At 52.9% G+C, this 13736-nt stretch overlaps 1 protein-coding gene across 1 annotated transcript in view; it reads right to left on the bottom strand.

The window, feature by feature from the left end:
• The window catches only part of BSN (bassoon presynaptic cytomatrix protein), a 95218-nt gene that overhangs the window by 29629 nt on the left and 51853 nt on the right, over window positions 1–13736 (bottom strand). Inside the window, exon 2 of the mRNA XM_049642224.1 lies at window positions 11138–11567. Coding sequence (XP_049498181.1) covers window positions 11138–11567 — 430 coding nt within the window. The remainder of the gene's footprint in view (window positions 1–11137; window positions 11568–13736) is intronic.

The following is a 13736-nucleotide window of genomic DNA, read 5'->3' as shown; positions in this document are numbered from 1 at the left end:
CGGATTCTGTGTCTCCCTCTCTCTCTGCCCCTCCCCGGCTCATGCTTGGTCTCTCTCTCTCTCTCTCTCTCTCTCTCTCTCTCTCTCTCTTTCAGAAATAAACGTTTTGGTTTTTTTTTTTTTTTAATTTCCTCCCTGTCCTGGAGGAGCTGAGAATCTAGCTGAGGACACAAGATATACATGAACAATCTTGAGAGCAAAATAATGCAATGTAAGTGATGATGTAAGTAGAATGAAAAAGTTTTTTTCCTTAAGCAAGACACATTTTTTAAGAAAATGGGATAATCTGTGCCTCCAAAACAAAAAATCGTGTGCTGCTATTTATGTGATGGACACGTAGTTTCTCTCTGCATCAACCCCTTCCCTGAATAAAGTGAGTGCATGACTCAGGTTGGGCCAATCACTGGTTTCAGCAAGGGGCGCAGGGACAGGTATGTGACCTTGCAAACAGGGCTGATCAGAGCCCTTGGTAAATGAACAATAGAAGAAAGAGGGGCTTTTTTCCTTTGGGATTACTCATAGAGAAAAGTAGCCTTAGAGTGGCCAGCAGCCCTCTCTCCCCACATGCAGCAAGATGCTAAGGATAACATCAATAGACAGTCAGAAGCAGACCAAGGTAAGGAGACAGGAGCAGATCTGATGAGTTCATTTAATTCCCTGGATTCAGCTATACCTTAAGTCTGCCCTTGGACTTCCAGGTGCATGAGCCAATAATATTTTTCTCTCAAAAAATCTACATACAAACCAGAGCCTATCAATTACAGGCTCAAATCCCTTAGTGGATTCCCATCATGTGTGCCATGGGAACTCACCAGGGCCCATAAGATCCCACAATCTACTCCAGCGCATTCCTCTCTCTGGCCTCCTTCCTTGCCATCCCCCCTTAGTGGTCTTACCCCAGAGATTCTGGGCCTCCTGTTCTGCCAAGTAGTCCCCTAAGCTCACTTCTGTAACCAGGGCCTCGGCCCTCACAATTTTCTCTGCCCCTAGACCAGCTAGCTATATAGGCCTCAGATCTCCCCATCAGGGCCCTCTCTGGCCACACAATCTAACATACGCCTCCCCCACCAGGCACTCTGTATCGAATCACCCACTTCATCTTCTTCACAGTGCTTATTCTTTCCCGAAGTATCTACCAATTTGTTTCCTTGGGTGTCTCCTTTCTCCCCACCTAGCTTGTGAGTTCTGGTTGAGGTGTTCTCAGGACTGTGCACAGTGTGTAGTACAGAACAGGGCTCATTCCAGAGAGACTTCTTGTGGGATTAATCCCAACAACCTATTAACAGGGGGCAGGGGCACAGTTCCCACAAAGCAAAAGCCATGAGACTGGAGATTTGGTGCCCCAGTGAAGAGGCTCCTCCTCTCCAACCAGAGCTGAGGCTGCAGGCCAAGGCTGCTCCATCTATGCTTGTAGCCAGAGCCTTTGAAAGCACCATGGTGGCCCAGTCACCAGGGAAAGGTCCAATCCAGTTCCTGAGGCAAAAAGCCCTTTCTGTCCACCCTTAGGAGTACCTCCAGTCCTGCTCTCTTCCTTGAGGCCACAGGGCTGTGCAGCTGCTGCTTTAGCTGACTTGCCAGCTGGAGAGCTTGGGTTTGGCTGTCTTGCCTAGCAGGCCAAAAGCAGCATCCAAGGAGTGGGGAACACCGCACTTTGGTGAGCACCCCCTTGTGCCCAGGACCACACAGGGCATGTTCACAGTTCACATTGTCATTTAGTTTTCACAGTAGAGAAAATCAAGGTCTGATATAACTTAACCACATACTCTTGTGGTTACCCAGCCAGGAAGTGGTGTTGTGGGTGAGACCAGCCCTGCCAGCCCAGCCCGGTTCCTGAGCTATGGCCTGGAGTCTGGTGCCTTCTGCATTCCTGCCTCTTCCAAAGGCCACTCAACCTCATGCAGGTCAAGTCATGGGTTTAGAAGTCCCCTCTGCAAAACACTGGCAGAGCCCTCAAAGGCCAAGCCCAGTTCCAGAAACCCTAAGAACAGTGATGCCACAGCACTGGGGTGTGAAGCCATCCCCCCGAGATGGGAAGTGTCAACTCACCCTACGTATTTTTGAAGACGCAAGGCAGCTTTGTCTACTTTTGGACAGAGAGACCCTCAGAGGAAACAATTTGGGTCTCTGGGACTCAGTCCAAAGACACTTTAGAAAGTTACTCTTGGGTGGGGAGGGCTCACTTCCCATCAAAATGGGAGCTCCAAGGGGCAGGCTATTTCTGCTCACCCTCAGATGGACCCCCGGAGGGGATTAGCCTTCTGAGGGGAGCCCCAGGCCCTGGCCCAGGGCAGCTGTCACAGACCCACTTCCTGGGGTGGGTGCCCAGTGCACACCCCAGGCTCCATTTCCACTGTGCGCTTGCACAGGTATAGCATGCCCTGAGGTGGGACTTGTGACAAGAGGAGTCTGGAATGTAAAACTCCTTACCCTGGGACTTCAGAGTGACCCTCCTTCAGGTTCTGGACAGGGTTGAATAAGGGCATGTGCTAAAACTCCTGCACTCACCACCAGAACCTTCCCTTACCCAGCCTCCGTCACCCAGGCTGTCACAGGCATTCACCTAAAATAGAACCTCTCCAAGAAACAGCTAAAACGCCCCTCAGTGACTCATCGCCCAGATGGGCACAGCTATTTCTATCCAGCCTCTTCTAGATGGCAAGGAGCCTTGACCACGCCCTCTCCCAGCCCCACCCAGACTCAGGCCCAGGCAGAAAGGCCTCCCAGGGAGGACACTGGGAGGGGAGCACTCTGAGCCCAGCAAGACTTCCCTCTGCCTCCCCCACTGATCATCAGGAGCTTGATCGGAGGGGTTCAGCCTTAGCCTCTTCCTCCCTCCTCCAAGGTCCTCATCCCTGTGTTAGGGGGATGGATGCTGTCTACTGGACAGGGAGATAGATGGCCATGCACCCCAGCTCACTTGCCCACCTAGGCTGGGCATACATGGCCAGGCCTGTGGCAGACTCGTCAGCCCTGGGACCAGAGCAGTGAGAGCCTTCCTCATCTAACTGTATTCGGTGTCTGTGGCTTCTTGGCAGCCTCCAATCCAGCTGCCCACCAGAATCACAATGAATGGCCTTCTACTAGTGTGACGGGAAACCTGTCCTAGAGTCATGCTGTCCAGTACCTCCATGAGCCTGACCTGGCACATGGCCAGGAGATGAGCAGGCTATCCGCCACAGAACTCACGTCCCAAGAACCAGAGGTGAGCTAAGGGGACTGCCCAGGGCTGCACTGATGTGGATGGCTCTGTCAGACACTAGCTTTTGTCAGGCTGACCCTTCTTGCCAGCAAGGAAACCCATCCTGTCATCTCAGAGGCGGGACACCTGTGCATCCCAGCCCAGTGGGGCCCGAGCAGCAGTAGGAATGGGGAGGCTCAGTGTGGTGTGCAGGCCAAGAGCTGCTTTGGAAGTGGGGGAAGCAGAAGCTACAGGAAAGTGGCTTCCCTCAGGGAGCTGCTTCCTGCCCTGCCAGGAGCCTGCTGGGGATTCAGAAAAGCAGGGCCTTATGGGTTCTGGCTCCGAAGGGACTTTCATCCCAAGAAGAGCCTTTCTCAGCTGCTCCCTTACTTGAACTTACTTGCCCCGAGCTTCTGCTTTCTGTTCTTCCACAGGCCCTCTGCCTTCACGTGTCTTCCTGACCAGCTGAATCTATGGTCTGTCACACAGTCACTCTGCTAAATGTCTGTGCTCTCTTAATCTATGTCTGCTTCAGAACTGGATCCAGCCAGATACCTTTTTTCCCCCGGGCCTACACCCAAACAGATAAATGGGCACCAGGTGGATGGGCTCCACTGTAAATTAACTTGCGTCTAACTTCTCCTGGACCCCCATATCTGCCCGGTTAACTAATTCACTCCATCTCCCCAGGAGGCTTTTGTCCACAATGGCTTGTTCAATTTCTCGTGTCCCTCTCCCTGCCTGTCCCCCTCCCTTGCTTTCTGGCTCAAACTGCTGCCCTGCTTCCAATGTCGTCAAGAGGAGCCACACAATAGGCTTCCTCCTCCACACTGAGGATCTAGACCTGCCTCTTTGGGGGCTCCGCTCTTTCAACCACACTCCACCCCCCACATTCCTGTGCAGCCCTTGCCTCTCAGAACTCCAGTGCCATTGTCTCTTGCTTTTCGGAGCCCTCCTCTGTCTGCGCACCTTTCCTGTGCACACCACTGTCTTGTGTTCTCTCCTTTCCTGCTCGGTCAGGCCTCTCAAGACTTGGCCACATAGACGGCCCTCAAAAAACGCTGTGCTGAGTAAAAGAGCAAAAAAGAGCACATTCTGTGCAATTCCATTCATACGGGGCTCTAGAATAGGCAAAACTTGTTTATGGTGGATAAAAACCAGAACAACTGTTGTGTCTGGAGGAAGGGTGGGGATGGACAGGAATGGGGCCTGAAGGGACTTTCTAGGGTGATGAGGACGTCTACCTTGATAGAGGGGTTTGGCTGACACAGCTGCATGCTTTTGTCAAAGCTCACTGAATGGTACACTTGGGCTCTAAACATTACAATACATGTACATTTTACCTAACCCCATCTCCCCATACTAGACTCAAGTTAATGATATGCTTACTGAAGTGTTTAGTGGGAAGTATACTGATGTCAATATGCCTGTGAATTTCAAAGTTCTCTGGCCCTGACTTGTCTGCTGCATGCCAGGGTCTTAGATTTGTCAGCCTACTGAACCCCACTTAGATGCTCACAGGCACCTCCAACCTGACGTGGCCCAAATGGAAAAATTCTCCATCTCTATCCCCTAACCCCCATGTGCAACACATTTCCAAAATCTGTCTGTCTAGCTTCTGAAATCCACCAGGAGTCTTTCAAGGTTCTTCACTCCCACCACCCCAGCCCCAGCCTGCTCTGGGGATCCAGCCCCACCGGTGGCATGGGCTCTTCTCCACCCAGCAGTCAGAGGAGTGGGGTGTTGTTGTTGAGAGTTTTGTGATAAAATAAATATAACATAAAACTGGCCATTTAACCATTTTAAGTGTACAATTCAACGGCATTAATTACATTTATAATGTACAACCATCGCCGTTATCTATTTCTAAAGAGGCGTTTTTAAATGCACATCTGACCTTCCCACTGCCACTTTTCAAAATCTTTGGAAGCCCATCTAGAGACCCCAGCAGGATCTGCCTGCCCTTTGGGCCTGCTCACGGCACTCCAGCCACCCCAGCCCTGGCTTGTTCCCACGCACTTCCCCTCAGGCCTCCCTGGGCCCCACCTGTCCCTAGGCCAACTCCAGTCTAATGTCTCCTCCTTGTAGAAGCCCCCAAGAGTCTTGGTGCAGCAGCATATCAAACACCCCAGCTTCCCTCCTGGTCCTCTGCACACCTTACCCCCAGGTATGACTGTGTGTTTGCTTGGGTGGTTACTGGCGGAAGGGCAGCCTCTCCCTCTGGCTTGCGGGCTCCACAGGGCTGAGCAACATACTTCAGCTCTGCCTGATTCTCCAGTGTCAAGGACAGTTCCTGGCTTAACATAAGGGCTCAAAAGTATTTGCAGGGGAAGGAAAGGATGGGAAGAAGGGAAAGGGCCACCATCTGACAATGGGTACAGGCAGACCTGCCCAAGGTGACCAGCCAGCATCTGGTTACTTCACTGAGCTCTCCTGCCTCTTCCTGCCTCTGGCTTTCTCTGTCACCTCCCTTTCCTGTCTCTCCCCCCTGTTCCTTCTCCCTGTTCCCACTTTATTTATTTCTCTTTTTTTTTCTCAATTTTTACTCAATTCTCTTCTCATTCTGTTTCTTTTGCCCACACATATAGGAGCAGGTGTTTTGAGAATAAAATCTCAGGTTTCTGCTCTGAATTAATTTCACATTCATTCTTAGATAACTGTACAGCCCCCTTTGTAGCTAAAAGTTGGAGTGCCATGCCTGACAGCTCCAGCTATGAAACAGCTCCCACTCCCACACAGCTGTCTCTTCTGCATGTACCCAGTGGCTCTGGCCTCTGCCCCGCAGTGGTCCCAGCAAGGAGGCCAAGAGTCCTGCCTCCTGGGAGCACGGACTGGCAGCAGGGCTGGCTGTCCAGGACTGACTGAAGCTTGGCAGGTATTTCCCTATTGACTTGAAGACTGTTTGGCTTCTGGAAGGCAAGCTGCTCAAGGACTGGATGTACTGTGGGAGAAAGGTTTCCCAAAGGGCCTGCCCCCTGGAGACCAACTTCCATTTGGCTTAGCGGTGGAGAAGGGAAGCCTGGGCATGTGTGCAGACACCACCTCCTCCTAGGCCCAGGGAGGAGGGAGACAACTTTGCCTTTCCTCAGCCCACTGCTGATCTATGTCCTCCTAACACCTGCTCCTCATTCCCTACCGGCCCAGGAGGCAGCGTGGCCATGGAGGAGCAGAGGGAAGGGGGCAAGGCTGGTGGCTGCAGCGGAGGGATCCGGTGCGGCACTCACAGCACCTCCCCCGGGCCATCTGGTGCTCCGGCCCTTGCCGGAAAGGAGTGGGATGCAGGCAGTAGAGGAAAGGCTTATGGCCATTGCTTCATCTCCCTCCCTTCTCCACACCGCCCACCATGGGTAAGTGCCTAAGCCCTTACTTAGCCCATGGGTAAGTGCTGATGGAGCAGGTTAGGGGGGAGGCCAGTGCACAGTGGATTAAACACCGTTGGGTTGGTCTCGGCAAAGTCTAGACCTTAGGACAGGCAAAGAAAGACCGTGATCATTCTTCTGTAGTTTTTCAGAGGGGCTTCTGAGCAATTCCGACTAGGGCAAGGGAGATGGGAGGCAGATGAGCTCAGATGAGCTGTCTGAACCTGGAAGGCTAGAGATGGGGTAGCAGCTCTATGGCTCCCCACTGGGGCAGAGGGTGGGCCTCCCAGGGGCAGGCTGCGGCTATACTGTAGCTGGTGCTCTGGGACGCTTCTGCCAATCAGATCTGGAAGCACAGGCATGCAGCCAGCCCTGCGTCTGCACCAGCACGTGCTCTTGTGACGCTCTTCCCCGGGTGAGGCCAGATGCACATCTGGAGGAAGTCCAGGCCAGGACGTGCTGCTGGGCTGCCCCTGGCCATCACTCGTATTCTCTAGCAGCCCACTCCCACCCCCACTGCCCACCCAAACCTCACCTCCCAGATTCCACCCAGGAGGCTCACAACCATGCCTTGTCTCCCATCCCCCCTATCAGAATAGAGCCTGATTTGTGCAACAAGGGCCTCCCTCCTGCAGGAGAAAGGGGTGGCAGGCCTGAACATTAAGTCATTGAAGAGTAGAGAGGTGGGCTAATAGGCCTGAGCTGGCATGAGGCATCAGCAAAGCCAGCGAGGCTGGTCCCTGGCCCTCTGCCTCTCCTTTAGAGAAATCAGACATTTGGGAAGTTAAGGTACTTTTCTCAGGACCCACATCCAGGGAGAGAAGAGAACAATCTTCCTGTCTTTTCCCTATCACTGGTACTGAATGGGCTTACATCCTAATGCCTCTGGCCTCCTGATCAGTGCTCCTCCTCACAGGGACGGTCTCTCGTGGGTGGTGAGAGATGTTCAGACCCCACAAGGAAACCCCCAGTCTTTTGCCACAATTTCAAACAGGGTAAATTATTCACCTGCCCTGAGCTCCAGGACCACAAAACTCCGGAAAGAAATGGCCGCACCACAAAGAGTGGCTGAGATGGCCTTGTTTGTTCTGAACTCTCCTCAGGAAGAGGAGGAAGAGTGGACTGTGGACAGGGAAAATGGTGCTGAGAGTCCCTGAGGGAAAACTGGAGACCTAGCCACTGATTCTGGATCCCCAGGTCTATTGCTCCAAAATGACCCTGAATAAGCCAAGACTTCCCAAGACTTCGTCTCCTTGTCTATAAACAGAGAGTGCCCTGAGCTCCTTCCCTGACTTCCATGCAGCCTCAATGTGCTCCAGGCCTCCAAAGCCCAGCAAAGTACATGGGCAGGCATCCTTCTCTCAAAGGAATCACAGCCTCGAGAGCTAACCAACCGGGGCCCGGGCAGAACAGTAAGCACCCACCCGGAAGCCTGGGGACTGACAGAAGATCAGGCCCACCAACCAGAACAGTAGTGGCTCCAGATCTGAGCCATTATTTTGGCCAAATGGGGTTGACCGTTCTACCTGTTTGTGATTCTCATCTCCAGAACTGGCCTGCTGCTTCTGCAAGACTCAGCTAAAGTAACAAGATTCTAACTGATGCCATGAGATGGAAAGACAAATTCACGGAGTTCCAGTGGCCATCTTTTTCCTCCTTTCTGCTCACCTGCCCTCACTCACCGAGCAGCGTGAACACTGTGCTGTTGTTTAGCACAACAACTGTCACACTCCTAATCTGCACTGCAACTTGAGGTACGAGTCAGTGATTTTCTACCTCTGCCACACATGAAAATGGTCCATTTTCCATGGTCACATTTCTTTCCAAAGATCCAAGGGAAGCTTCATTAGCAGTCTTAGAAAGGCCATGGAACCCTCCATGTCACTTGCGTGGCCCTTGTCCCTCTCTAGAACTGCTATATCCCTCCTTCTGCCAGCAGGAAGCTGAGGAGCATGTTGACATGCCCTGATGAGGCTTCGGTGAGCTTCAAGCCAGAATGTGGGACCCAGGCCTCCTCAGCCCCGCCACCGCCACCGCAGCATCATCACTGCACTAAGCAGTTTCAGACACACAGCCCCACCCTGCAGACAAGGTCCCCAGTATGCCCCCCAGTGGCCAGTGTCTGCAGTGCATCTGGTGCTGGAACCAGCACCACCTCTTCTTGCACCGTAGCAGGGCCCCTGCTGAGAAGAGAGTCCTGGACCTGGGTGTCCTGGGAAAGGTCGCTTTGCCTGACCGCCCTGCCACCTAGACACACCCTACTTCAGAACCAGCCCCTGGCCCTGCCCAGCATCTCAGGCCAGGCAGGAGCCCAGCCCACAGACACCAGGGTAATCCCAGAAACGGCCTTCTTGGCTGGCAAAACATCAAGTTAGGAGGTGTGTCAGGACAGGTATGGTCTGACCAGGGCGGATCAGCAGGTGCGTGAACAAAACCTGCAAACTGGTTTTCTCTTTCTGTGCAAAAGGACCAGGAAGGTGAATCTACTTTCAGCAGAGTGACAATGGACAACCGCTCTGACTCGAGAATTACGTTCTGCCAGCCTCTCAGGAAAATGTGCTGAGGGCTCTTTCTCCTTGACTGGAACACCACCGAAAGCCAGCTCTTGAGAAGAAAAGGTTCTGCTTGGAGACCCTGTCAGAAAAGGGCATCCACCAGGTTCCGAGAACCTGGAGAATGGACTAGGTCAGCATTTCCCAAACTGATGCCATGGAACAGCGGCCCCTAATGTTCTGAGAAAGCAAGTCTGGGAAAGGCTGCTGGCTACAGCTCTGTCTTGGAGCTCCATGGTGCCGTTCAGGGTGCTGAAGGCCTGAGAAGCCTCCCAGCAAAGAACCAATGCATTTGTCTGGCTCAGATTTGCTTGAAGCACCTGGCTGAGAGGACTGCTCTTCACCAAACACTGTGAATCTGCAGTTAAGTCTGAGGCCCCTTCCTTCCTGGCCCTGAGCCTCGGCTTCTTCCCGGCACAACGAGGCAGATGGACCGAGTGTGGCCAAGGTCCTCCCACTCTGCTGTTTTTCCTGGCACATTAAAGGCTGGCTCCCTTCCCACGTTACCCAAGGTCCTGGGCTTGGGGGAGCCTGTTGTGTGGCAAGGGCTGGGTGCCCACCAGGACCAGTGCCCCATATGTGGCTCTCCCTTGACCTCTGCCCTTCAGGTCCTATAGCTCAAGTGAGCATCTCAGGGAGGCTAAAACCCAGAGGGGCAACACCACACAGGGGCCACCGCAGCATCTCACCCCTGCCTGTCAAACCTTACTCCTGGGGGGCCAGGGCTTCTGGCTTCTGGTTTGTGCTGGCACAAACACACAGGTGAGTTTCTTTGGTGTGGATCACACTGTTCTAAGTACTGAAGAGCAAACACTTACCTAACTGATCAGCTCAGGGATGGGCCTGTTTCTAATCACAGATGTAATAATCACGAGTGTGCACGCCTCCTCAAGGAAGCCCCCACACTCCAGGAGCAACTCCAAACGTACTGAGTCATCTCCCCACAACGGCAGCTCCTTCCTTGGAATCTCACACTTACCTCTCGCAAACCACACATCCCACACCCACAGCACCTCATGTCACAAATAGACCCCGACCTGTGAACAATTATTCTCACTCATCTCCCCCACCCACGAGGTCCAAATGGCTCCTGCTGCTGATAATCCCAGAGGCGGCCATGCCTGTGCCTATAGCCCGGCCATGCTCCATCCTGCCCAAGGGCAGAGCCCTGGAGGAGGAACTAGAGACTTCTATGGGTTACCCCAGAGGAGAGGGAGGAAGCTGACAAGCCCACTCAGTTCATTTCAGAGGCATGGCCCCAGTTGCACTAGTACACTGGGGCACCCAGCCTCCAGGTCCCCAAAAAGAGCCTTCAGGGTTTTGGCTGAGCATCCCACAGCAACTCAAAGCATCCTGAACAAAGCCAGGATGGGGCTGTGGACCTAGGGCACAAAGGAGGCCAATCTCGTGGAAATGGCCCTTCAGTGACTGCTCAGTGAGTGCAGGACACCATCACCCATTGTGAATGCTTGGCTCCCAGCCTGGGTCTCTACCCTGAGGTTGTTTCTCTGGGGATGGCTAGCTTTTCTGCCACCTCAGGCCCAGCTAACTGGAATGAAAGTCCAGAGGAGAAGCTTCCCAGAGCTCAACTGGAAGGCTGTTTCCTGCCTCCCCTAAAACCTTGCTTCCCTCACCAGCATCCCCCTCCAGTGCCCACTGTCAGGGAAGGAGGCTGGCCTAGAGCCAGGGAAATCTGCCTCCCCTCCAGCCTGTGGCTATTTATAGCCCTCTCCAAATGAGTATCCATTGAGAAAAGTTGCCCGGAAGCCTGTCTTTGGCCCTCTCTAAGGCCATTTTTCTGGGTCAAACTCACACCAGCTACAAAAGCATCTTCTACTCTGGGACTCTGCCCAAGCTTTCAGGAGGTGCAGGAATCCCTCAGGAGATCTGCGGCCAGGCCTGTTCTGCTACCACATCTTGAGCCAGGAAGACACAAATGCTGGTGGCTCAGGGAAACAACCAGGAAAAGAGAGTTGGTTAAAGAGGGGAAGGGAACCGAGGGAGGCATGGGAAGGTAGGTGGGGGAAGCCGGCGCAGAAAGTGGTTACCTGGGTGAGGTGAGGGTTGGGGTTGAACCCACACTGGTTGCAGACCTTGTTGTGACACTGGGTGCAGGTGTTGAAGTTTGGCTGGCTGGGGGTCGACGTGAGGTCCGAGGTCTTACATATGGGACACAGCGTGCTGCTGGGAAGGGGGGCGATCTGGGGGACGGAGTAGGGTGATGTGGGGGTGCTGCCTCTGTCCGGTGACACAGAGGGCGACCGCCCTGATCTCTGCGTCCTGCTGTCTACCTGCAGTGTCCTGCGCGGGCCATCAGCCTCCTGGCCTGCTGGGCCCTGTGCCCTCGTCTCCCGGGGGCTCTCGCGGCCGGGAGCAGTAGCAGAAGCCTGCTTCGGGGTTGGGGAAGCTGCTCTCTGGCTACCCGGGGGCTCCTTGGGGTCCAGTCTCCTGGAAACGCTGAAATGACATTGAAAATCACTATGTTAGAGACACTTCTCAGAGAAGCAGCCTGCAGGGGGCTCTATCAAGCTCGGTGACCCTGCCGAGCCCCATTCCGCTCTCCTCTTCCTGCCCAGTGGCATCATCACAGCTACCATTTGCTGAGTGCTGATTGTGTCCCATGCTGAGCGCTGACAAGCGTCTCCCATTTGAACCCTCAGCACCAGGTCATGTGGTAGAATCTTGAGTTCCCCTCCTACATCCTGATGAAGTACAGATTCAGATTCAGCAAGTCTAGTGTGAGGTTTGCATTTTTAAGAATCTCTAAGGTGATACCTATACTGTGGTCTGCAGACCACACTTTAAAGAACCAAGGCTCTAAATCTATACGTTAGAAACACCTGGAGTTATTTTTAAATTTCTGATTCTCAGATTATACCCCAGACAAATTACATCAGAATCTGTGGGGGCAGGGGCACCTGAGGTGCTAGGTTGAGCATCCAATTTCGGCTCAGGTCATGATCTCGCAGTTTGTGGGTTTGAGCCCTGCATCAGCTCTGTGCTGACAGCTCAGAGCCTGGAGCCTGCTTTGGATTCTGTGTCTCCCTCTCGCTCTGCCTCTCCCCCGCTCACACTTTGTCTTTCTCTGTCTCTCAAAAATAAAAGATAAATAAAAAAGAATCTGTGGGGGCAGGACCCTGGTATTAGTATTTTTCCCTCCCCAGGTGATCCCAACATACAGCACAAGTTCAGAGCTATTGCCCTGGCAGGTCTGTTCTGGTTTGTTCCCTTCAAAGGCTGACCCCAGACAGTTGGAGATGGGTGGGGGAGGCATCCCAATGCCTACCTAGTTAATGCCATCTCCAGCAGTGACAAAGGAACCTACTTTCTGGCAGCTCACCAGCAGGCCTGATGCTAGACCAAGTCCATCGAGATGGGTGAAGTGTTACTCTTCCTCTAGTACAAGGCTGGGTGGGGTTGTGGTCCTAGGATCCAGCCCTTGAGGAACCACTGAGAAGAAGTCCAATGTACCTGACCCCCATCTCCATTCTGACCTGGCGCAGCTGCAGGGAAGCCCGCAGAGTTGAGTAGTTCAGTAAGGTAGAAAGTTAAGCTAAACTCAATTTCCTTATTTTCCTTTTCCCCATTTTCCTTTTCCAATTTGAAAGAAGCTGAGCACAAAAAGCCAAAGGCAATGTTTTATATGGCTTCCCTGAAATTCTATCCTTGTTCCAGTGTGTATTCATCTGGGTGGATACTGGCACCCAGGAGACAGGACAGACTGGCTGAGCGCCACTGTGGAGGCTGGACCACAGCTGCCTGCAGGGAGGCCACCCTGGCGCCATCTGCCCTAGTGCCCTGTGTCCTCCTAGGGTCTGACTGACTGACAGGAGGGGATTCTGAGTTTGCTGCCCCTAGATGAAAGCCATCTGCTTGCAAAAAAGATTCAGGGGCCAACTGGTAGGATGTCTTAAAACAAGCTATTTCAGACGGGGGTGGGGGTGGGGCAGGGGGCGAGGAGCCCACCTGGGGAGGCCTCCTCCAAGACTGTCTGCAATTCTTCCTCCCTTCTGAGGAACAGTGGGGGGAGAGCCACACCTTCGGTCTAATAAAGACTCTTCCAGAAAAAAGAAACACTATTACATGTCTATCAAACATTTCTTTCATCAACCAACAACAGCATATACCCACCCATCCATCCCATCTCACAGACCTGCCACTTTCGTCTTCAATAGGATCTCCAGAACCTGAGAGTCTAGCCCCCCTGGGCCATCTTGCCACCAGCTGTGAGGCCCAGTATTAGTGGCCGCAGCATCTCTGGGCCACACTTGGAACCTAGGCTCCACGGCCTTCCAGCAGACTAATTTCTAGGCATGGTAAAGAAAGATTCCCACTTGGTTAATTTATAATTTCACTTTTTATTTGAATGATTTGGGGCTGGAATTTAAAAGCAGCACCTGACTGTATGTTAACTATACTGGAATTAAAATTAAAAGGGGAAAAAAAAAAAAAAAAAAAAAGGAGCCCCTGAAAGCTAATCAGAAGCTACTGAGAGCCCTTTATACCATGTGGAGGGAGGGGCTGCAGTCCCTTTCCCAGGCTGTGTAAGGTCTGAAGTTTTTTTCTGAGGAATGTAGCCATCTCTACTGTCTGTGAGTTGCCTGGTCTGTGACAGGCAATCTTCTGTGTACACAGTTGCATTTTAAT

The sequence above is a fragment of the Panthera uncia genome, chromosome A2, assembly GCF_023721935.1.
Source record: "Panthera uncia isolate 11264 chromosome A2, Puncia_PCG_1.0, whole genome shotgun sequence".
NCBI lineage: Eukaryota > Metazoa > Chordata > Mammalia > Carnivora > Felidae > Panthera > Panthera uncia.
Note: the sequence above shows the minus strand (reverse complement) of the source record. Positions and strands in the feature narration are given on the sequence as shown.